This window comes from Dipodomys spectabilis, unplaced genomic scaffold (genome assembly GCF_019054845.1).
Source record: "Dipodomys spectabilis isolate Male_0828 unplaced genomic scaffold, ASM1905484v1 ptg000207l, whole genome shotgun sequence".
NCBI lineage: Eukaryota > Metazoa > Chordata > Mammalia > Rodentia > Heteromyidae > Dipodomys > Dipodomys spectabilis.
In genome coordinates, this window is record NW_024870884.1 from 3,589,416 (window position 1) to 3,612,180 (window position 22,765).

The following is a 22,765-nucleotide window of genomic DNA, read 5'->3' on the forward strand; positions in this document are numbered from 1 at the left end:
AATTAGGAAAGCAACTCCATTTGTAATAGCCCCACAAAAAATAAAATACCTAGGAATTAACTTAACTAAAGAAGTGAAGGACCTCTATGATGAAAACTTTAAAATCTTGAAAAAGGAAATCAACACAGAACTTAAAAAATGGCAAAACCTCCCATGCTCCTGGATTGGAAAGATTAACATCGTGAAAATGGCAATACTTCCCAAGGCTATCTACAAATTCAACGCAATACCTATCAAAATTCCACCCTCATTCTTCAAGGAAATAGAAGAGGCAATCCAAAAATTCATATGGAACAATAAAAGACCCCAAATAACAAAAACGCTCCTCAACGGAAAGAACACTGCTGGAGGAATATCAATACCAAATTTCAAACTCTACTATAAAGCCATAGTAATCAAAACAGCTTGGTATTGGCATAAGAACAGACCTCAGGACCAATGGAATAGAATTGAAAACCCAGAAATAAACCTACAGACCTATAGCCATCTAATCTTCGATAAGGGAGCTAAAACAACAGAATGGAAGACAGACAGCCTCTTCAGTAAATGGTGCTGGCAAAACTGGTTAACTACATGTAGAAAACTAAAGCTAGATCCTTATATATCACCCTGCACCAGAATCAACTCCAAATGGATCAAAGACCTTGAACTCAAAGCAGACACTCTGAAAACATTACAGGATGGAATAGGAGAAACCCTGGGTCTCCTTGGCTCAGGCCGAAATTTTCTGAATAGAGACCCGGAAACACAACAAATCAAAGAAAGGCTGGACAAATGGGATTGTATAAGGTTGCAGAGCTTCTGCAGGGCAAATGACATAGCTAGCAAGATCAATAGAAAGCCCACGGACTGGGAGAAGATCTTTACTAGCCATACAACGGACAAGGGTCTCATATCTAAAATATACTTGGAACTCAAAAAATTAAACCACCCAACAACAAATCCTCAAAGAAACAACTGCCCAATAAGTAAGTGGGCGAAAGACTTAAAGAGAAGCTTCTCTGAAGAAGAAAGAAGGATGGCCAATAGACACATGAAGAAATGTTCAACATCCCTAGCCATAAAAGAAATGCAAATCAAAACAACATTGAGATATCACCTCACTCCAGTTAGAACAGCAAAAATCAAGAACTCTAACAACAACAGATGATGGAGGGGATGTGGACAGAAAGGAACCTTACTTCATTGTTGGTGGGAATGTAAACTTGTTCAACCACTTTGGAAAGCAGTATGGAGGTTCCTCAAAAGACTCCACATAGAGCTCCCCAATGACCCAGCAATCCCACTTTTGGGCATTTACCCAAATGATCACAAACAAGGCCACACTAAAGCTACCAGCACAACTATGTTTATTGCAGCATTATTTACCATAGCTAAGACATGGAACCAACCCAGATGCCCCTCAGTAGATGAATGGATCAAGAAGATGTGGCATATATACACAATGGAATTCTATGCCTCCATCAGAAAGAATGACATTTCCCCATTTGTTAGGAAATGGAAAGGCTTGGAAAAAATTATATTAAGTGAAGTAAGCCAGGCCCAAAGAAACATAGGTCCCATGGTTTCCCTTATTTGCAATATCTAGTATAGGTATGAGTCAAGCGGAAAAAGTCAGATAATGTGATGTTAGGAAAACGAAACCTCAAATATGTATTTTAATGTTTTTGTTTCTTTCATGCATGTGTTTCTAACGCATTTATAAGATTATTTCTTTGTTGCTTTGTATGTCCCTCCCCCACAGTGTAACCCCCGCTTTCACTATATTTGATGTCAGTATAACATGTGGAGGAAATGGGGACAAACAAGTCGTTTAAGGATTCAGGTGGACCTGTTGCAACAATGAGAAGTACAAAAAGTCATGTCAAAACCAGCTTTACAATGTCGATGGGGGGGAAAGGGGGGTATGATTGGGTGGGAGGGAGGGGGGAGGCTGGGAAGGGAGGTGAAGGGTAAACAAAGGAGGAGGCTGCAATGCTTGGTAAGAAATGTATGCATTATCCTGCCCATGTAATTGTAACCCCTCTGTACAGTATGTTCTCAAATAAAATAAAATTAAATTAAAAAAAAAAAAAAGAATTAACTGTTTTCTTTTTTGGGGTTCGGTTGTGGGGCCTGAACTCTGGGCCTGGGCTCTGTCCCTCAGCTCTTCAGCTCAAGGCTAGCACTCTACCACTTGAGACACAGCGCCACTTCTGGCTTTTGTTTTTTTTCTTCTGCTTATGTGGTGCTGAGGAATCGAACCCAGGGTTTCATGCATGCAAGGCAAGTGCTCTACCACTGAGCCACCTTCCCAGCCCGAATTAACTGTTTTCTATGTCTCTATGATCAGTAAAGAAATCAGTAGTAATACTGATCCCATATAGAATACTCATTATAAAGAAACTATCTCAAGAAGAAACAGTTTTAAAGTTTTTAGACATATTGACAATGTGGCTTAGCTATTGTGGTAAATTTCATATAGAGGAAAGACAGGGGTAAAAGTAAAAATCTAATATTGAGAACATTTGAAATATTTAGGAATATTATACAGTGTATATGAACACATTGGTATAATAATCTCATTAATGCTTCTCCCAAAATGGAATTTCTTGTTAACAGTAGAAAGTGATAATCATGTCTACGTAGCCTTCATTATTTCCATTTATTAGGCCCCTTCTATGAATAGCTACTGAGTTAATATTTTTGATACCTTTTCTCCCCACTAAGAATAGTTAACCAGAAGTAACTCCATTTATCTCTCCATTCTAAGATAACAGCAAAAACTGAGAGTAGAGAGAAAGGCAGGCAAAAAAATCATTGTGTCATCACAGAAAACCTAACAGTCAATGTTTATTGACTTCCTGTATATTGACACATACTACACACATACTCACTCAGTACTGAATCATTAAATAGGTGCTATTAACTAAGTAACCTCCACAATACATCTTCAACCACACAATCTTGCTCGTTATGGATCTTAGGGCAGGACTACTTTAGATATGGTTTGGAAAGTAAGTTAACTTCAAGTGACTGAAACATGGTAGTTTTATTTATATAAGCATTACAGAGAAAGTTTCAGGCAAAATCTGGCTATATTAGTCTTTCTTTTCATATCAATAAGTGAATGGCAAATGTTAGCTGTATCACTGATGTTACAATACACTTTGAAAACAGTTTTGCAGAATGCTCAGAAAAATAAGAAACTTTTAAAGATCCTATGGAAATTTGTTTGAGTTTAAAAAGAATGTTGGAACTCTACTATAGAGCCATAATAACAAAGACAGCATGGTACTGGCACAAAAACAGACCCAAAGACCAATGGAATGGAATAGAAGATCCAGAAATAAATCCACATGCCTACAGTCAGCTGATATTTGACAAAGGAGCCAAAGACATACAATGGAAGAAACACAGCCTCTTCAACCACTGGTGCTGGGAAACTGGGCAGCCACATGCAGAAGACTAAAAGTGGACCCCAGCCTATCACCATGCACCAACATCAACTCAAAATGGATTAAAGACCTTAACACTAAATCTGAATCTCTGAAACTACTGCAGGACAGAGTAGAAGAGACACTTGAATTTATAGGCACAGGAAGGAACTTCCTAAACAGAGTCCCAGGGTCACAACAAATTGGAGAGAGACTCTACAAATGAGACTAACAAAATAAAAAGTTTCTGCACAGCTAAAGCTATAGCAACCAAGCTAGAAAGACAACCAACTAATTGGGAAAAAATATTTACCAGCAATATGTCAGACAAGGGGTTAATATCCAGTATATACAGGGAACTCAAGAAACTAATCCCTCCTAAACCTAACAAACCAATTACTAAATAGGCAAGGGAACTAAAGAGGACTTCTCAGATGAAGAGATAAAAATGGCTTAGAAACACATGAGGAAATGTTCACCATCCCTGGTTGTGAAGGAAATGCAAATAAAGACAACCCTGAGATACCCCAGTCAGAATGTCTCACATCCTCAAGTCAGACAATGACAAATACTGGAGGGGATGAGGAGAAAGAGGAACCCTATGACACTGCTGGTGTACACTTATACAACCACTTTGGAAAGCAGTCTGGAGGGTCCTCAGAAAGCTAAATATTGACCTCCCTTATGACTCACTCATACCACTTCTAGGCAACTATCCTGAACAACAGGAACCAGTATACAAGGGCACATGAACTTCCATGTTTATTGCAGCACTGTTCACATTAGCCAGGATATGGAAACAGCCCAGATGTCCCACCACAGATGAATGGATCCAAAAACTGTGGTATTTATACACAATGGGAAATTATGCAGCCATTAGAAATGACAAAATAATGGCATTTGCAGGGAAATGGATAGAGCTAGAAGAAATCATGTTGAGCAAGGTAAACCAAGAGCAAAGAGACAAATGGTACATGGTCTCCCTAATAAGTGGATGTTAAATCCAAAGTGTTAAGTGATACGACAAAATTAACAGGACTTAAGAAACGAAGGACTTCCACTCATCTGGTAGAATCACTACTAAATAACCCAATGCTGCTGATCACATGTATGGTATATATGTATACACCGGGGGGTCGGGGAATCAGGAAGATAACACAGAACTAGAGGGAATCAGGAAAAACATGTAACAGCGGGACCCATCAGCTGCACTGGATATTGACCAAAATGAACTAAGCAACTCAATGGCAGCGATGGGAGGGAGAGAACAAGTGGGAAAGAGGGAACAGCTGATGATGTGCAAAACAAAAGAAATGTACATATCACCCAATGTGGAAGAAATAACTGTATTGCAAAGCTCATAGAACTCATAAATGTTATAGACTGTGATAGACAATTTGCTCCAGGAAAGTTAGAATGTGTTTGTGACTTTAACTGAGCATCACTATCACACAATATTGTGAAATTTGGGAAATTATGTAACCACTTAATCACAAAAAAATGAAAATAAATAAATAAATAAATAAAAAGAATGTTGGAAACTAAAATGTGCTCATTAGTATAAAAGTCACTAATCCTACTGAGCTAAAACCATCCTTAAGAAAGGTTCATTCATTTGGACATTCCTATGGTTATATGCAAGAGACACTAAGTCAGAACTTCAGGGGAACAGCTTTGTATGGTGTTCAAGGAGAAATCACTAAAGGTCTTATTTATCAGTAATGTAAAAAATGAAGAGAATTTGATTTTTTAGTCAAATAAAAACTCGAAGCTAGGAAGATACATCTGTGAAAGGAATAACTATCTAAATGTCATGCAAATTAATTGTGACTATATACTTACAACTTCGCTTATCATTCAGATTGTGTTAGCAAAATTCCTTTACAAAGTCTTAAGCATGAGTATATTCCAAGAACGTTCTTCTGCAATACAAAGAGAAAAACTAGAGAGGAGAAGAGGTAAAAAACAATGATTTTGTCTACAGAGAAGTTTCTTCTTTTCCATTTTTTCCTGTGATTTCTTCCTCCTAACAAACTCCTTTTAAGTTTTGACAGTGCCAGCAGAGGATATATAAAGATAGGATATTCTGAGAGCTGTTTTGTTTAGCTTTATTTATTCACAAATTTGGAATAGCAACAACTAAAAAGTTTTATTTAGTTCTTAAGGATGATCTACTTATATATTATTTGAAAATAACTATTGGATTTTATGCATTGGGAAAGTATATACACACTTTACTTTGTCTACTTTACGATGTTGTGCTGAATGGCACTGGTGTTAATAGCATATAAATAGCAGTATTGTAAGAGTGCATAGTATTTTATAGTACAAAACAGTTAAGGACTTCTCTTTCTGTAATTGTTTGCACAATCTCAGAAACACAATAGTTTAACAATACTCTCTCAACATTATACTTACCTAGTCAGTAATATCTTATGGTTTCTTGCCTGAACTCTAGCTCCTAAGTTTTAATCTCTTTTTATTCCATTCATCTAATGAAACACACAGAGATTAATCTTATAAAGCAACTTTGAAATTGTCAAATGCCTGCTTAAAAGGTTTAGTTAGCTTTGCATTAACTGAGAACAAAAATAGGAAGTCATTGTAATTTATTAAGCATCTTCTGGTTAAGAAACAGTGTATTGATTTTAGTAGTATCATAGATTAAACAAGAGAGGTAAAAAATATGATAATTTCTATAATTTGGTTAGAATAATGAGCATTTACTAGAGCAGTACTACTACTAAATCAGGAAAACCCATGTATTTATGAAATATTACAAAATTGAAAAAGTTTTGCTGTTTGCTTTAAAGAGAATAAAGATGGGTTTTGGAGATAATGGTGTCTAATTGGATGTTGCTTCTAGTGAGTATCACTGGAAAAATTAGAAAAATAAATCAATTTGAGGGTAAATGGATTAATTAGAAAGGATAAAAATGTAAATGAACCTGTCTATTGGGCAGTTGGAAATAGAGAAATGGCTTCTGTTTAGATTTGGGGACTTAAAATAGAATCTGAAAATAAAAGTAGGAATATCTAAATATTAAGAAGCGATTCACTAGCCAAGCTTCGGTGGCTCATGCCTGTAATCCTAGCTACTCAGGAGGCTGAGATCTGAGGATCACAGTTTGAAGCCAGCCCAATCAGAGAAGTCTGTGAGAATCATCTCCAATTATTCACTCAAAATCCAGAAATGAAGCTCAGGGGCAGCACTCAGGCCTTGAGTTCAAGCCTCCTGACTGACAAAAAGAAAAAAAGAGATTAATTAAAATTCATGAGAATGAATGAATTCCCAAATAATGTAGCTTTAAACAGACAAGAACTTAATGTCAAGGTTGAACTTTTCAAGAACAGCTACCCTCAAAAAGCAACATAGATGCTAGAGTTAATAAGCATTAATTCACAAGTAAGAAGAGATAGGGAATTCAGCAATACAAATACTTATCAGAAACAACCTGCTAAATTATCAAACAAGATGTAGATAACAAAAGTCTTTATATTTGGTGATAATAAAATCCTACCAAATCTAAATGATGGTGATTATATTGTATAATGTTTAGAAGTAAATAAATGCTATAGCTATCCTTTATAGCAGTTCACAACTTATAATTAGTTCCTTCTTCATATTAGAACAGATATTAGGAAACTGGTTAAGACATGTTTAAGTAACATCATTTTTAAGATCAGAGACTTGATGGCATAAAAAGAAAGAAGAGTCAAGGAAAAGAGAAAGATTGAAGATGCTAGAAGTGAAAAAAGCAGGATGATAAATCTATTCTGTGGTAAGACACAAGGAAAAGGAAGCACATGTAAGGAATAGAGAAGAAGTTAAGTTCTACTGAGATCAGTTGAAAATTAAAAATAAGAACAAATGTGAAACTCCAGCCTTTTTCTTCTCCCTGGAACTAAAGGGTAAGGTACTTTCATTTTTAAAACTTTAAAACAATCCATTTCTAATAAACTATGATAAACAAATGTTTTGGATATACAATATAACATATACATATAAAAATCTATATGTTTCTGTATATAATATTTACAGATACACATATGTGTATGTGTACATATATAAAAATGTATATATTGCCAGGCGCTGGTGGCTCATGCCTGTAATCCTAACTACTCAGGAGGCTGAGATCTGAGGATCAGTTAAAACACATGCCAGGCTAAAAGTCCCTGTGAGATTCATCTCCAATTACTCACTCAAAAACTGGAAGTGGTGCTGTGATAGAGCACTAGCCTTCAACACAAAGAGGCTCAGGTACTGCACCCAAGCCCTCAGTTCAATTCCCACAACTGACCAAAAAAAAAGCATATATTGTGATTACCAAAGTCATGCTAATTAACACAGACATTACCTCACAGAGTTATCTTTTGTATGTTAAGATCTTATTTTACCATCTGCTAAGACGGTAGAGCATTTGTGCTCTGCAGTCTTAGGAAATTCCAAGCATAGCATACTTATTAAGTACACATTAGGTCTCCAATACTCATTTATCACACAACTGAAGACTGAAATTGTGTGTGTGTGTGTGTGTGTGTGTGTGAGAGAGAGAGAGAGAGAGAGAGACAGACAGACAGACAGACAGACAGACAGACAGACAGACAGAGACAGAGACAAGAGAGAGATGTAGTACTGGAGTTTGAAATCAAGTGCTCAAGCACTTAAGCCATATCTCCAGCTTTTCATAGTTTATTTCTTACATATAGCCTTATACTTTTGGTCCAGGCTGGCCTTGGATTGTGATCCTCCTACTTTCATCTCTGGAGTGGCTGGGATTATAGACATGTACAGCTAGTTTATTCACTAGGATGTGGTTTTGTGAACTATTTTGCCAGACTACCTTTGAATTATGTCTTCACCTCCCAAGCAGCTACAATTATAGGCCTGAGCTACTATACCTAGCCCAAGACTTCATCACTTTGACAAATATATCCCCTTTTCCTCTACTTCGCAGTCCCTAATATTTTTTTCCTTAGAAAAAAATTCCACATAAATGAAATCATGTTATATTTATATTTCATTGTCCAGCTTATTTTATTTAGTATAATGTCCTCATGATCCATCCATGTTGATAAAAACAACAGTATTCCTTTTAAAAAGGTGATGTATATATCCAGTAGTTGGATTGCTGTATTATACTGTAGTTTGGCTTTTAACATTTGGGAGTACCTCCATACCAATTGACATTCTTGTATTTTCTTGCTAGTTTATCTTTGGTTTTTGATCATTGTCATTCTAACAAACATGAGATGCTAATTTATTGTAGTTTTATTTCCCTGATGATTGGTGAAATTGAGCATCTTATTTGTTGGAAACTTGTATTTCTTCTTTGGGAAAAAATGTCCATCAGGTTGTTTGCTTACTTTTTAATTGAGTTATGTGCATTTTGCTATTGAGGTATATGAGTTATTATATACTAACCCTTTTTCAGCTATATGATTTATATTTTCTTCCATTCTGTAAGGTGCCTTTTTATTGTTGTTTCATTTTCTTGCAGAAATTTTGATATCTTTTCTGTTTGTTTTTGTTGCCTGTATTTTGAGTGCCAGATTTAAAATTCATTGCTAAGATCCATGTCATCTTCCATATATTTTCCTAATTTTATAGTTTCATGTTTAAATCATGGGTCCATTTGGAGCTGATTTTTGTGTATAAGAGAAAGTCCTATTTCATTTTCTTGGTACATGGACATCATATTTTTCTTAGTCTCTCCTTTTCTAATTATATATTCTTGGCACTTTTGTAAGACAACTGGATATTTTTCTGTGTGTGCATTGGTTTTTACGCCAATACCAGAGTTTAGAACACTATGGTTTGTTTTAGTGTAGCTTGAAATTAGAAAGTGTGATGCTTTTAGCTTTGTTCTTGTTGATCAGTATTGCTCTTTAGGATTTTTTTTTTATGATTTCATATGAATTTTAGAGATTTGTTTTCCAATTTCTGTGAGAAAAAAACCATTGGAATTTTATGTTTTGTGCTCTGACCAGAGCTTAACCCCAATACCTCAACTTGTTCTCTTCATATCTGGCACTCATCACTTGAGTCATGCCTCTTTCCTAGTTATTGCTGGTAATTTGGAGATACAATCTGTTGGACTTTTCTACTCAAGCTGGCTTTGAATCTCTATCCTCAGATTTCAGTCTTCTGAGTAGGTAGGATGACAGTTATGAACCATCAGTACCTAACAAACCATTAGATTTTCATGGGGATTGCATTGAATCACATTGGTTGCGGTGGACATTTTTTAAATACTTTCCAATATATAAACAAAGGCTATCATCCATTTATTTGTGTCTTCTATACTTTCAACATTTTTGTAGTTTTCACTGTAGAGATATTTTACAATTTATTCCTAAGCATTTTATTCTTTTTGATGCATTTGAGATTTGGTTTTCTTTTTGGATTGTTCATAATGTGCACAACTAATTTTTCTATGCTGCCTTTATAGCGTATACATTTACTGAATGTGTTAGTTCTAAGAGGTTTTGTTTTGTTTTGTTTTGTTTTGTTTTTGGGATCTGGTCGTGGGGCCTGAACTCTGGGCTAGGCGCTGTCCCTCAGCTCTTCAGCTCAAGGCTAGCACTCTACCACTTGAGCCACAGCGCCACTTCCGGCTTTTTTCATTTTGCTTATGTGATGCTGAGGAATCAATCGAACCCAGGGCCTCAGGCATGCAAGGCAAGCACTCTACCACTGAGCCATCTTCCCAGCCAGTTCTAAGAGTTTTATTTGGTGAAATCTTTAGTTTTCTGAATATAAAGATCATATCACTTGTAAATAGACTTAGCTTCTTTTCCAATTTGAATGTCTTTTATTTCTTTTTCTTGATTAATTGTTCTGGCTAAGATAATTAGTACTATGTGAACAGACATATTAGTAATGTGTATCAACTTCTCACTGTTGAGTTTGGTATCTGTGGGCTTGTAATATATTGTCTTGATTTGTTGAGAAACATTCCTTTGATACATTTATTTATTTATTTATTTTGCCGGTCGTGGGGCTTAACTCTGGGCCTGGGTGCTGTCCCTCAGCTTTCCAGCTCAAGGCTAGTGCTCTACCACTTGAGCCACTTCCCACTTTTTCTGCTTATGTGGTGCTGAGGAATCGAATCCAGGGCCTCATGCATGCAAGGCAAACACTCTACAACTGAGCCACCTTCTCAGCCCTGATACCTATTTTTTGAATCATAAAAAGTTGTCAAATATGGTTGAAAGCTTTTCTTGTGGCTGCTAAGAATATGATTTTTCTTAAATGTGTTGTGTCATATTCATAGGTTTGTATGTGTTGAATCATCTTCCTTTTTAAAAGCTTCAGCATACTAAACTAGAATGGCATTCTAAATACAGAAGCTCTTAGTGATTTACAGGTTACTGCAATATTTCCAGGTGTGTGTGTGTGTGTGTGTGTGTGTGTGTGTGTGTGTGTGTGTGTGTGTGTGTGTGTGTGTGTGTGTGTTGGGACTGGTGCTTGAACTGAGGAGGGCCTGGAGGCTGTCCCTTAGCTTTTTGCCCAAAGTTAGCTCTTTACTTGAGCCAAAGCTCCACTTCTAGCTTTTTGCTGATTAATTGGACAAATCTGTATCTCACAAACTTTCCTGCATGGGCTGGCTTCCAACATCAATCATCACATCTTAGTTTTCTTAGTAGTTATAATTACAGCAGTGAGACATTGGTACCCAGCAGAATGTTGTATTAGAAAACTGATCAAATATTTTTAATGGGGTCTTAGTGTCCCACAATAAAACAATATTCTAATTTTGTTAGGTACTTTTCAGTTCATAAAATACTTTCATCTGCATTACATTTGGCCTTCACAAGTCCAGATTTACTTGACTTGAGTCAAGACAAGTAATTTAGAATGTTTGACTTACTTTTAACTTTCTCTTTCAATTATGAATTTTCCTATTCTCTGCTACTTATAATAAGGGCTTAGGAAAGGTTATAGTAGTATTATGAAACAATAGTAATAGTATTATGAAACAAAATTTAAAAACACACAATCATTTTTTAGGCCTTTGTGGAGCTTGTTTTTAACCTATGATTCTATTTCTTGTTCTTTGGCCTCAGCCTAACTATCAAAACCTGGCTTGTGTGCTCACTTAGACAGCACATATACTAAAATTGGAATGATACAGAGAAGATTAGCATGGCCCCTGCTCAAGGATGACACGCAAATTCGTTTAGTGTTCCATACTTTTTTCACTGTATTTCATTCCAGTGCCCTGCATCTTGTATACATTTTTATAATTTGGGGAGGGGAAGGGATATAACAAAATGCTTAAATAAGGACACAGGTTGACCCACTGTAACAATGAGACGTAGAAGACACTATGTTGAAAACGAACTTTACAATTTTGGTGGGAGGGGGGAGTTGGGGAAGTAGTGAGGGAAGGGATGGTAGGGGAAAAACAAAGGAGGAAGTAACAATGCTTGATAGGAAATGTACTCATTACCCTACTCATGTAACTGTAACCCCTTTGTACAGTATTTTTACAAAAATATATATATTTTTTAAAACCTGGCTTGTGCCTGGGGCTAAGATCATGCAAGATGGACCTCTAAAGTAGCCGACCACAGATTTCTTTTGCCTATTTATTTCTACGGCTTTAATAAAATCCTAGGCAAGTACCTAAAGTGTAACTCCACACATTCAAAGTGCTGAAATTCAACAAATGGTACAGAATCTTTGTGCAAATAGTATAATGTGTCCTTAAAATTTATATCATCACTGGAAAAAATAGGAAATGTGAAATGGTATAGGTTTCTAAGATATGTGAGGAAAGTGTATCACTGACAGAAAAGCTAATATGCTCCTAAGTTTCATGACAGGATGTCTGGCATACAGAGCAGATGGTAGCATCATGATGGCCTACTTTGTTTTCCTTTGTATTCTTACTATATTTCCAGATCTGTTGTTTATCTATGAACTCAGAAAAAACTATAGCCATCCAAAGTGTCTGTGGGGATTAAAGAACTCAAAACAATGTGATTTCAGGTGGAGCACTGGTGTCTCATGCCTGTAATCCAAGCTATTCGGAAGACTGAGATCTGAGGATCAAGGTTCAAAGACAGTCCAGGCAGGAGAGACCGACAAACTCTTATCTCCAATAAACCACTCAGAAAACCAGAAGTGGTACTGTGGCTCAAGTGGTAGAACACTTGCCATTATCTGAAGAGCTGAGGGATAGCATCCAGGCCCAGAGTTCAAGCCCAACAACCCACAAAAAAAAAGTGATTTCAGAAATGACTGAAAAAAATAGGAGTATATTGTCAAATATCGGAATATGCATGGGCAACAAGAAGAAAAATTACTATTTATATTATTAACAGAGGAGAAAAATACTTTTTCAGTGTCCTAAAGACACGTTTAAGCTCAGAATGAAAAAAAAATTGGAGCAGTTTATGTTTGGTTTACCATTTTTAGAAATAATATGTGGAATTTCAATAAATTGATAAAAAGGTAGAATTTTCATTTTATCTAAAAATGATGTTGTCATCATGAAATCTTATGCAATGAAAAATAAGAAATACCTTTTAAGTCTAATCCAGGAACAAAAAAAATGTGTTTTGGTGTAATTCAGGAGCATAAATCCAATTAGTATTTTAATCAACAATTAAAAAATAAACTTTTCTTTAGGAAAACTTCAGCTTTGTTGGGTTGAAGATCTTTGGTTCTAAAATTTACACCTGTCCTCCCACACTAGTCTCTGCTAGTCTCTGCAATGACTAAAGAAGAGGACCTATTATCATAAGGCATTGGGCCAGTTATTAGATTTGAATGTTGACTTCTACATCTGTTCATGTCTTGGCCAAAACCCATTTTTATGAAGACCCTTCTGGTCTCCAACTTGAAGTTGGTTGCTATAGTCATAGTGTGTGATTTGCCAGTTTGATCTGGGGCCTTTGAGAAGTTTCATCTCTGATACATCAGATATTTCTGGTCTGGAAGGCTACTTCAAAGTCTTTGCTAAAGGATCATCTTACTTTTTTAACATGAGGGTTCATGAGAAGTATACTAGTTCTTTACATAGCTACCTCTTGAGTACAAAGGAACTTTCAGTATTAGGAAACATTACCTTTTAGACTGGGGTCATGGCTTGAGCAATAAAGTGTCTGCCTACAAATGCAAGTACTGACAAAATAAATATATAAAGAAAGGAAGGAAGGAAGAAAAACAAAACTCCTATCTTCACTCTGCCTAAGTAGGATGGCCTGTTCAAAGTTACTTAAATGTGGTCCCTGATCAGCTTATCCCAAAAAATGGCTTGAGATTCCCATAATAGTGTGGATATTCTAAAGCAATAACTCTTGCTGCCACTTTCTTGGGGTAAGAGTAAAGTATTTTTTGTTCTCTTCTTCTGGTTCTTCCATCCCTGTTGCACAGTTTTCTGCAGAACTATGGAAGAGAATGAATTTCCTACTATTTGACAGCCACCACTTTCCTTAATCACTGGCCTAAATCATTGTAGAGGACTGGGATATCTATCTTACTTTTCATATATAGAAACTATCATACTCCATCAGACCTGGCTTTGGTATAGTTACACATAAATAAGTACTAATTTTTATTTCAGGAGTGCCCTAATTTGAGGCCTAACAACTTGCTTAAAAAATCCTCTTTTGACTACTAATGTCAAATTTAATAATCCCAATCCTCATCAGGAAGTTCCATGGACTAAATTAGTTTTAGGAAGTCACATTGATATCTTCCCAAATGTTACCCCTTTCTTGACTGTATAGATATTGTAGTCTATATATTATTATACTAATTTCCTGCTTTTACCCTTTCCAAAATTTCTTATTCTCTTAAGACAAAATCATTTTAGGCATTTCCCTGGCAATCCAGACCATATTATAACCCCTGTATCTCTCATATTTCCTTAAACCCATAAGACTTTTACTTTTTCAATATTTATCTCTTCCGATAGATTTAAACTCTGTATTTCCATACCTAGTATACTGTCCTGCACATAGCAGGTAACTAATAGACATTTATAAGGGTTATGATTGTAATAGCATGCACATTGTATTTCTCAGTTGTAAATAATTATCCTCTCTTATACAATTCCTTTATAGATTTGAAGTTGTAGTATACTGTGAAAGATGAACGCACTGTGTTTGGGCTGATAGTGTCATTTCTACTTCTAGGGAGCAAGGCTTGAACACAGGAAATTCACTAGCAACTACTGCTTTTCATAACTCCTGGTGGGTAATTATTTACCTTCTCCTTAGGAATAGCCCTACCTGAACACAATAAATTTTCAAAGTTCAACAAGATCTATATTCAATAACACTCAAGTTAATAATTGGGATGTTTCACTTTATGATACCTAATTACATTTCACAGATTTTTTTTTAATCAACTTGCAATCATGCCAACTTCTGTACAGGCTTGTTTTACCTACAGCCGATCCTTCCATTTTATGGGACGTCAATTAACTACATTACAATCATGTTACGGCTAAATGGATGTGACTAGGAAGGGTAGCATATAGCAATCTGTATGTAAATTTTTTCTTTAATGGCTAACATTTATGTTTGAAATTGGAAAATCAATACGGAGGAACCTAATTCCGAATCCCACAAAAGGGGAAAGGGCACTATTTTTTTTTTTTTAAATAATGAGATAGCAACAAAACTAGAAACTATTCCAAAGCAGCAAAAGGGAAAAGAGGCCAATAGTCTATTTGACTTTTTAAAAGACATTTGCACAGTCACTAAGTGCTCTGCAGAATTTTGCGTGCTCCTGAATGTACAAGTTTAGGGTACGTTATGCCAACACGGGTCCTTCATTGTGGTGCTGTAGTGAAGGTTCTGTCTATACATAAATGCGGGCAGGTGCCCTACATGCATCTTGGTTAGCGGCCAGAACAATGCTTGGCCCCGCACTTGTTGAATGAATGAATGAATGAATGAAGCAAGCTGGACTGCAAAGCTGATGTGTGGCCGTCTCACAGAGGCACATCGCTTGCATTCTCAGCAGGCCAACTGACCACCTCTCGGTTCCTCGCCTTTTAGGCGTCAACAGTCCCGCTGGCCTTCCCTAAGGAGTGGCCAGATGCGCCCCGAAACCCGTCCCCTCTTCCCCTAACCGCCCCATCTCTCACATGCCACAGCCTGTTGCAACGTGCGGGCCGAGCCTGCAAGATGCGGGCCGAGCCTGCAAGATGCGGGCGGATCCAGCCAGATGCGGGCGGGCGACCCGGGGCTTGGCGGGGCGGGGGGCGGGTCGCCCACAGCCGGGCTCCACCACCCCCAGGCAAAGGGCCTGAGTCACTCTTTTTCTAATCCTTGGTAACCAACCTGCTCGCCCTCGCCTGCCCGGGTCAACCACTCGGGCTCGGCCTGAGACTGTGAGCCAGAGGGGGAGGGGGGGGGGCGGGAAGCCCATCCGCCATCGCTGCTAGCCGAACGTGAGGCGGGCGCACGACGTCCGGAGCGGCGCCCCTCAGTTCCCGCGCGCTCCGCCGTCCAACGCCTCACGCGCGTCAGGTGGCTCGGGGCCGTGGCGGCCAGGGCAGCTGGGGAAGAACGCACGCGCGCGCGCGCCTGCGGACGCTTGCGCGCGAGGGCGAGAGGGCGGGCGGGGTGGTGGTGGTGGTGGAGCGGGTGCCCCGCGCCAGCCGGTGGGCGCGTGTCCCGGCGTGAGCACGCGCGCGCGCGCGCCTCCTGCCTCACGTTCCGCGTGCGCCGCGTCCCCTCCCCTTCGAGAGCGCGCGCCTCCCGCCCTCGCGCCGGGTCCCGCTCCGTGTCTCCGGGAAGCCGCACACTCCGCGGAGCTCGAGTCACGGCTGTCGCCTCGGCCGCGGCTTCCCTCAGCCCGGAGGCTCAGCCTCGGCACCCCACGCCGCCCGCCGCGTCCCGGGCCTCCCGTGTTCCCCTCGGCCACTCCCCCCCGCCCGTCCCCCACCTCCCATTCCCTTTCCCGCCCTTCTCACCCAGCCGGGCCCGCCGAGGGAGCCTGGATTCGAAGCAGGCGGGCTCGAGTCGGGGCTTGGAAAGATGGAGGTGCCGCGCCTGGATCGTGCCCTCAGCAGCCCCACCAGCCCCTGCGAGGAGGTGATCAAGAACCTCAGTCTGGAGGCCATCCAGCTGTGCGACCGGGACGGTAAGAGCGGCTGGGGACCGGCGCGGGGCCGGGGCCGGGCGCGCGCCCTGGCGCCGCGGCCGCTCGGGCCCCGCCGACGCCGCCCGTTCGGGGCGCCAGGGTCTTTTGTTGTCCCCCGCTCCCCACCTTCCGAGTGCCAGTAAGTGCGGGGTCCCCACCGCCCACCCCTCACCCCAGAAACAAAAGGACCCTCCCGGGAGGGCGAGGGCGCCTTGGCGCGGGGGAGAAGAAGACGCGGTCGCCCGTGGCGCCCTCCCCGCCTTCGCCCGCCCGCCTGGCCCGAGCGAGGGCGCCCTTGGCGTCCGCGGCTCAGCCCCGCGGAGCCGGCGATGCCCAGCTTTGCCGCAGTCCGGATTCCCTGGGTCTCTGGCACCGAAGGGAAGAAGCCACCCCTCCACACACACACACACACACACACAGCACACACACACACACACAGAGCACACACACACACACAGCACACACACGCAGAGCACACACACACAGCACGCTGGGTGTTTCTAGTCCCCACTCCCACCACCGCGCACGCGAGTTCGCTCCCGCTGGCTGGAAACTTGCCGGTCCGCCTTCCCTCTCTTTCTCTCCGGAGTCCCCACGTTAACAAGTCTTTTTATCCCCTCTAACCCGGGTGAGCCTGACAGCTCGTTTATCCAGCCACAGGGCAGAAAAACTGCATTTCAGCACCAAGGACAGACACTGGCTTCTGTGATTCTAGGCTTAGGATTCCTACGATAATGATGATGATGATGATGATGATGATGATGATGATGATGATGATGATAATTCTGCAAAGGACGTGGCCCAGTCTAGCTGCTGTAATTCCGAATGTGAGGCTAGTACGCACCATTGTGGTATTGACTGATGGCTGTGTGGTTTATTCTATTGTTAAAGTTGGCAGGCTCCAGGACAGCAAATTGGTTGGAGCGCCAAAGGCAGAAGCTTACTGCTATGTGCAGTGCTAGGGATAGGGATGTTGGACTACTTGGAGAATCAGCGCTATTTAGTAATGGGGAATAAAACTTCATTTGTAAAGAGGTCATCTGATTACTAAATGGATTGGCTGAGTAATTGTAAAATTTTCAGACGATAAAAGGAAAAATAATTTACATGTTGGCAAAAAGACCTTGAACACTTCTGGATATAAATGAAATTATCGTTTAATTGCACATGGAGGTAAGGATTGCGAAATATTTTTAACAGAAGTTATGTAGAGAGATCAATATACTCAGGTCATAAAATCTATTTGTGTAACCCAAGCAGGGAGCCAAAGGTCTTGCTTTCAAAGTCATTTATGTGGTAGTAACTTGTTTAGGCATTGCTATTCAGTAATTTGCATCAAATGAACAGCACATTTTTTGTTTATTAATAAAGTTACTACTTACTGTTGTTAATATACATTTGTATTTAGTGCTTTTTAAAACTCAAGTTCAAACTCCAAAAGAGACTTTAATATCTGAAACAGGTGTACTCTGATTGATGTAGTATTTTTGCAAAGGCTGCTCATATGTTTTTCGTCCATAAACTATATGGTCATGGTAGTAGAAAGAGCAAATATTTACAACATCTGAACATTCATCATTTTGTTATGTATAAATTTGCCTGATTAGATTATAAACATTGTAATATACTACATAGGCATTTAGATTTTAATTTTTACTTCTATGAAATGAGTTTTTTTGGTAATATTGCCATTGTGAATTGCAGATTTTTGTTTTCTTAAATTAGTTTCAGAGACAAAAAATAATAAAAGTAGTTTTTAATATTTACTTCAATGATTTAGCAAAAGCTCTTTCTTACAATAATAGGAAATAGGTAATATTGCCCCTCAGAATCCAATTAATCTCAGTATTTAAAATTACATTCAGTTAGGAAAAATATGTTTTTTAAAAATAAAGTTTACAGAGTAATGTCGAATGCAAAAAATTAATGTTTAATTTACTGTGATCTCTTCTGCCAATATAGTAGTTGTTTTATTTGAACGGTACTATTTAGTTCTTTCTGCTCACGTGAATCTGGCAAAATGAACAAATTATGTAACATTTAGTGGGAGGGGTTTTTTGGCACTAAGCAGTAGTTCTAGAAACTACTGATTGCAGACCTCTTGATTTAACAGACTAATTTGATTTCATTTTGTAAACTTATACTAATGAAAAGAGAATTGTCTTCAATTACAGAATGTGTGCAAATTTGGAAAAGTAGTATAGAGAGGTTGCTTTAAACTTCACTTTTTCCCCCTTTGTTGCGTTAACTTATGGGTCAATTCCAAAACACAAAGTTGGCTTCATAGGAATAACTGAGAGGGGATAAAATAGTTGATTTTACAGAATAGTGTTAAATTAAATTTGTCAACCAGACCTTATTTAGCATTATTTTATAGTAATTTTCAGCTAAATAATACTTACTCCCTTCACTTCTTTCACTTTGATCCCTGTCAGGTCTCATTATTTTCCTTCATTATTTAATATGTAGCACAGAAGTAGCAATATAGGTGGCAGAAGATGTGTGCTACAGTACATAATAAGAACATTATTTCTATTTTATGATCACAGAAGTGTGCCTTGTTTGCACTTTACTTTTCTCATTCTGTTATATTCTACTGTTTGGTAGTAAAAAAAAAAGTGAGAGAAATAATTTCTTGATGTTTAATAGGTGACAATATAGTATGATTGTTAAATGTAGATCTCTTTACCCTGTCCAAGCACAGTTGTTTTAAATTTCATAGTGTTTTACGTATTGTATAAACTGAAAGCTGTAGATATTGGTTGAGCATAAGTTTAATGTATTCTTGGCTGTCCTTTGATTTTGTCTGTTGCTTACTATTTTCCTCTTAAGTTGATGTTTACATTATCAGCATCAATTCATAACATTTATTTCTTTAATTTTGTCAAAATATTTAGTCATCTTGGTAAAACATAAGAGTTCAGCTCGTCATATAATTGGATTTTCAATTAAGCATGAGGGTTCTTATAATAAGTTTTACCACATAAGTAGTCTTTCTTGGGCATGTGTAACACTTATTCAGGTGTTAGTTACTTGTATTTCAGAATGAGAATTCTGGATTTCTACTAGGAATCCTTGGGAAGATAAACTATAGATGACAGAAGTTTTTTTTAATAATCCTATTGCAAGTAGAGTATTTTTACTCTACTGTGCTAATGTGTCTACTCAAGTTAGCTATATGATGTACTTTCATAATGACTTTTCAAGAAATTGAAGGGAAAAAAGCAACTTTTCACCTAGAAGTATCAATAATAGGGGGAAACCATTTCTAGTTCTTTGTAGATGCCTAAGTGCTTACTGACCTATAGCAAGGCAAAATAACTCCATTCCCAGAATTCTATGTACTCTTTATCTTTTCATTGTGTATGTGTGTGAGAGAGAGAGACAGACAGAGAAAGTGAGATTCTTTGTCAAAAAAGAAGCGTTATCTACATGCTGCCATACACCCATGTTACATAGTAAGGTAGAAAATACAAAATTAATTATTTTGTAATATTTATACCACTTCATGGCTTTAATAATTGTTATTTCTATGAGTAGGACATTTTCTGGCTGATGGTTATGGTTTATGGATTTTCTAATGCTAGTCAATAAAGGAAAACATTTTAAAGAAATTACACAAACTGACAGATTTCCTGTCTTTGTCTCTAGTGATTATTTTGTTGTGAAAAGAAAATGTTTTCTATCTTGCACATTTAAAAAATAGGTTCTTTTAGATAAAGATTTTTCATATCTATTTAAATTATAAATTAATTGAGGGCCTCCTTGTTTATACTTACCTTTATTTATTTTTTAGGTGCTAGTCCTGATGCTTGAACTCAGGGTCTGGGCACTGTCCCTGAGCTTTTTTGCTCAAGGTTTGCACACTTATCACCTTAGCTACAATTTCACTTTGTGTCTTTTTTGGTGGGTAATTAGAGATAAGGCTCTCATAGACTTTTCTTTCTGGGCTGGCTTTGAACCATTAACCTCAGTTCTCAGCATCTTGAGTAACTAGGATTAGGCGTGAGCCTCTGTTGTCCAGCTCTTATGTATGCTTATTGACATGTGAATTAAGCAAGTTAACTATGGGAATAAGTATCCAAATACTTAGCCACACAATATCATGTTGGATAATTTCTAATAACATGTTCTGAAACAAATAACATCCACTTTTACTTTTTTTTTCTTTCTTGGTGCTGGTCTTGCAGCTTGAACTCAGTCTGGGCACAAGGCTAGTGTTCCACCACTTGACCCACAGCTTCACTTCTAGCTTTTTTTGGTGCTTAATTGGAAATACGAGTCTCATGGACTTTCCTCTGTGGGCTAACTGAACCACCACCCTCAGATCTCAGGCTACTGAGTAGCTAGGATTACAGGTGTGAGCCACCATCACCAGGCTCCACTTTTACTGTCAGTGTCTGTTACAAGAGTGTTAAGGTCATTGGCAAGCAATGTATACCATAGTAATAATACCATTTTAGATCAATCACTATTATGAGAATATTGACTAGAAGCTATGTGACAAATTACTTAACCTGTTTTAGCCTGAAACCTTTTCATGTAAAATGCGTATAATAATCTATATCTAATGAGACTGTGAAGTACTAATAAAATATTACTTGTATAGTCTATATTACAGTTCTTGGTTCAAATTGGTAATAATTAATTTGAATGGAATAGTACTATTCATATGATTTCTTAAGTTAACCAGTGCTTGTCTTGATGTTTGACAATGTTTAGATCTTTGTTGTTGGTTTTTTACAATTTCAACTTTGTGTTGTTAGTAATTCATGTCATACCAGCTTTATAAGTAATTAATAGCAAGTATAAATTCTGAATCTTAAAAGAACAGCTTTTTTGCTATCCTGCCACTAAAACAGTCAACTTTAGCTCTAACTAGAACAACAACTCCTTTCAGCTTCTGGTTCAAATCTACTGTGTGATGTCTTTCATGTGCCTTGTTACCCTGATGTCTATATTGAGCCAGTATTTGCATCAGAGCCCTTTCTTGTTCTTGTTTTCAGTATTTTTCTTTATGATTTTCTAAGGATATGTCTGCATTAAGTCATGTGACTTCTGGATTCATTGACTGAATAGGTATGATTTTAAAGACAGTGTAAGATTTCATTAGTGATAATAGAGTAAAACAAAATAAAAACTAAAAGAAACATTCAAAAAGCTTGAAAACCATAGAATTAAACCAGTTCTAACTCATGCCCAAGGAAGACTTAAGAAGTTGTTAAAGTTACATCAATGAGTATGTGATCAGACTCCCTCCAGTGGCAGAAGGACTGATGTGTCATAAATAGGCAACTTGCTATGCTGCCCAGGTAGGCTGGTCAGAAATTCAATATAAAATATATCATTTACACAACTTCCCAGTCACTTGGTTTTTTTTTTATCTCCACCAATATATTTTCCTCATTTAGGCCCCAGACTTGATAAATGTTTTCTCTAACTCATATAAGCATACTTTTGGCTAAATTTTATTTATATAAAATATAATTTATATTGGTTTCAGTGATAGCATCAGCTATGTCACTTACTGCAGTAAGCAGAGCCCTAGCTTCTGCTTCTCCTTCTCTGCTCTTAGTAGATGAATAAATACATTTTGTATTTAGAATATGCCTCTTTCTTGGGTTTATTTTCCATTGTATTACATAGCTTGAGTTTATTTTCAATCATATTATATAATTGTAGGAATCTTATCTTCTCTTTATTCTTTAAATTCTATTGTTACTGTTCTTAAATGTATATTTTATTTATTAACAGTTCAAAATATCCTATTATTACAGAAAGTAGTTAAGGTTTTACTGAGCAGAATGTTTTTATGTAAATACATACTTTTGAATCAAAATCAGTCTTTTAGAAGACTTCCAGAAAAAGTATTGAAAAGTAGAGTCTAGGCAGAAAAAAATAGATGGAAAAGTAGAGATTGTTAGTTTTCTATTTGTAATGACAATGGTATAAAATAAACTCACAAGTGACTACTGGTCTTAGAAAAAGAGGTCTAGAATGGAGAGAAAATACCTCATAGAAATATATTTGTTACCAAGGAGACTAGAACTTCAGAGAAAAGGGAAAAGCTAGGATTTGAGGTCAGTTTCAGAGTAGCCTCCGATCAGTTTTGTTTGTATCTCGCAACCTTGGAGGAAAGGAGTGAACACATCCTGGACAAGACCTACTTTGCCCCAAAGATGAAATAAGTCTACAATACAGGTTTGTTAAAAATACAAAGAGCAGCCAGGTGCCAGTG

At 38.0% G+C, this 22,765-nt stretch overlaps 1 protein-coding gene and 1 non-coding gene across 2 annotated transcripts in view; both read left to right on the forward strand.

The window, feature by feature from the left end:
- Positions 1–11,510: 11,510 nt before the first annotated feature.
- On the forward strand, positions 11,511–11,617 carry LOC122122395. The gene has a single exon (XR_006150156.1). It is a non-coding gene; the product is annotated as a U6 spliceosomal RNA (small nuclear RNA).
- A 4,434-nt stretch (positions 11,618–16,051) lies between these two features.
- Positions 16,052–22,765, forward strand: part of Phyhipl (phytanoyl-CoA 2-hydroxylase interacting protein like) — a 28,107-nt gene continuing 21,393 nt past the window's right edge. Inside the window, exon 1 of the mRNA XM_042696431.1 lies at positions 16,052–16,527. Within this exon, the coding sequence (XP_042552365.1) occupies positions 16,422–16,527 (106 nt within the window). The 5' untranslated portion in view covers positions 16,052–16,421. The remainder of the gene's footprint in view (positions 16,528–22,765) is intronic.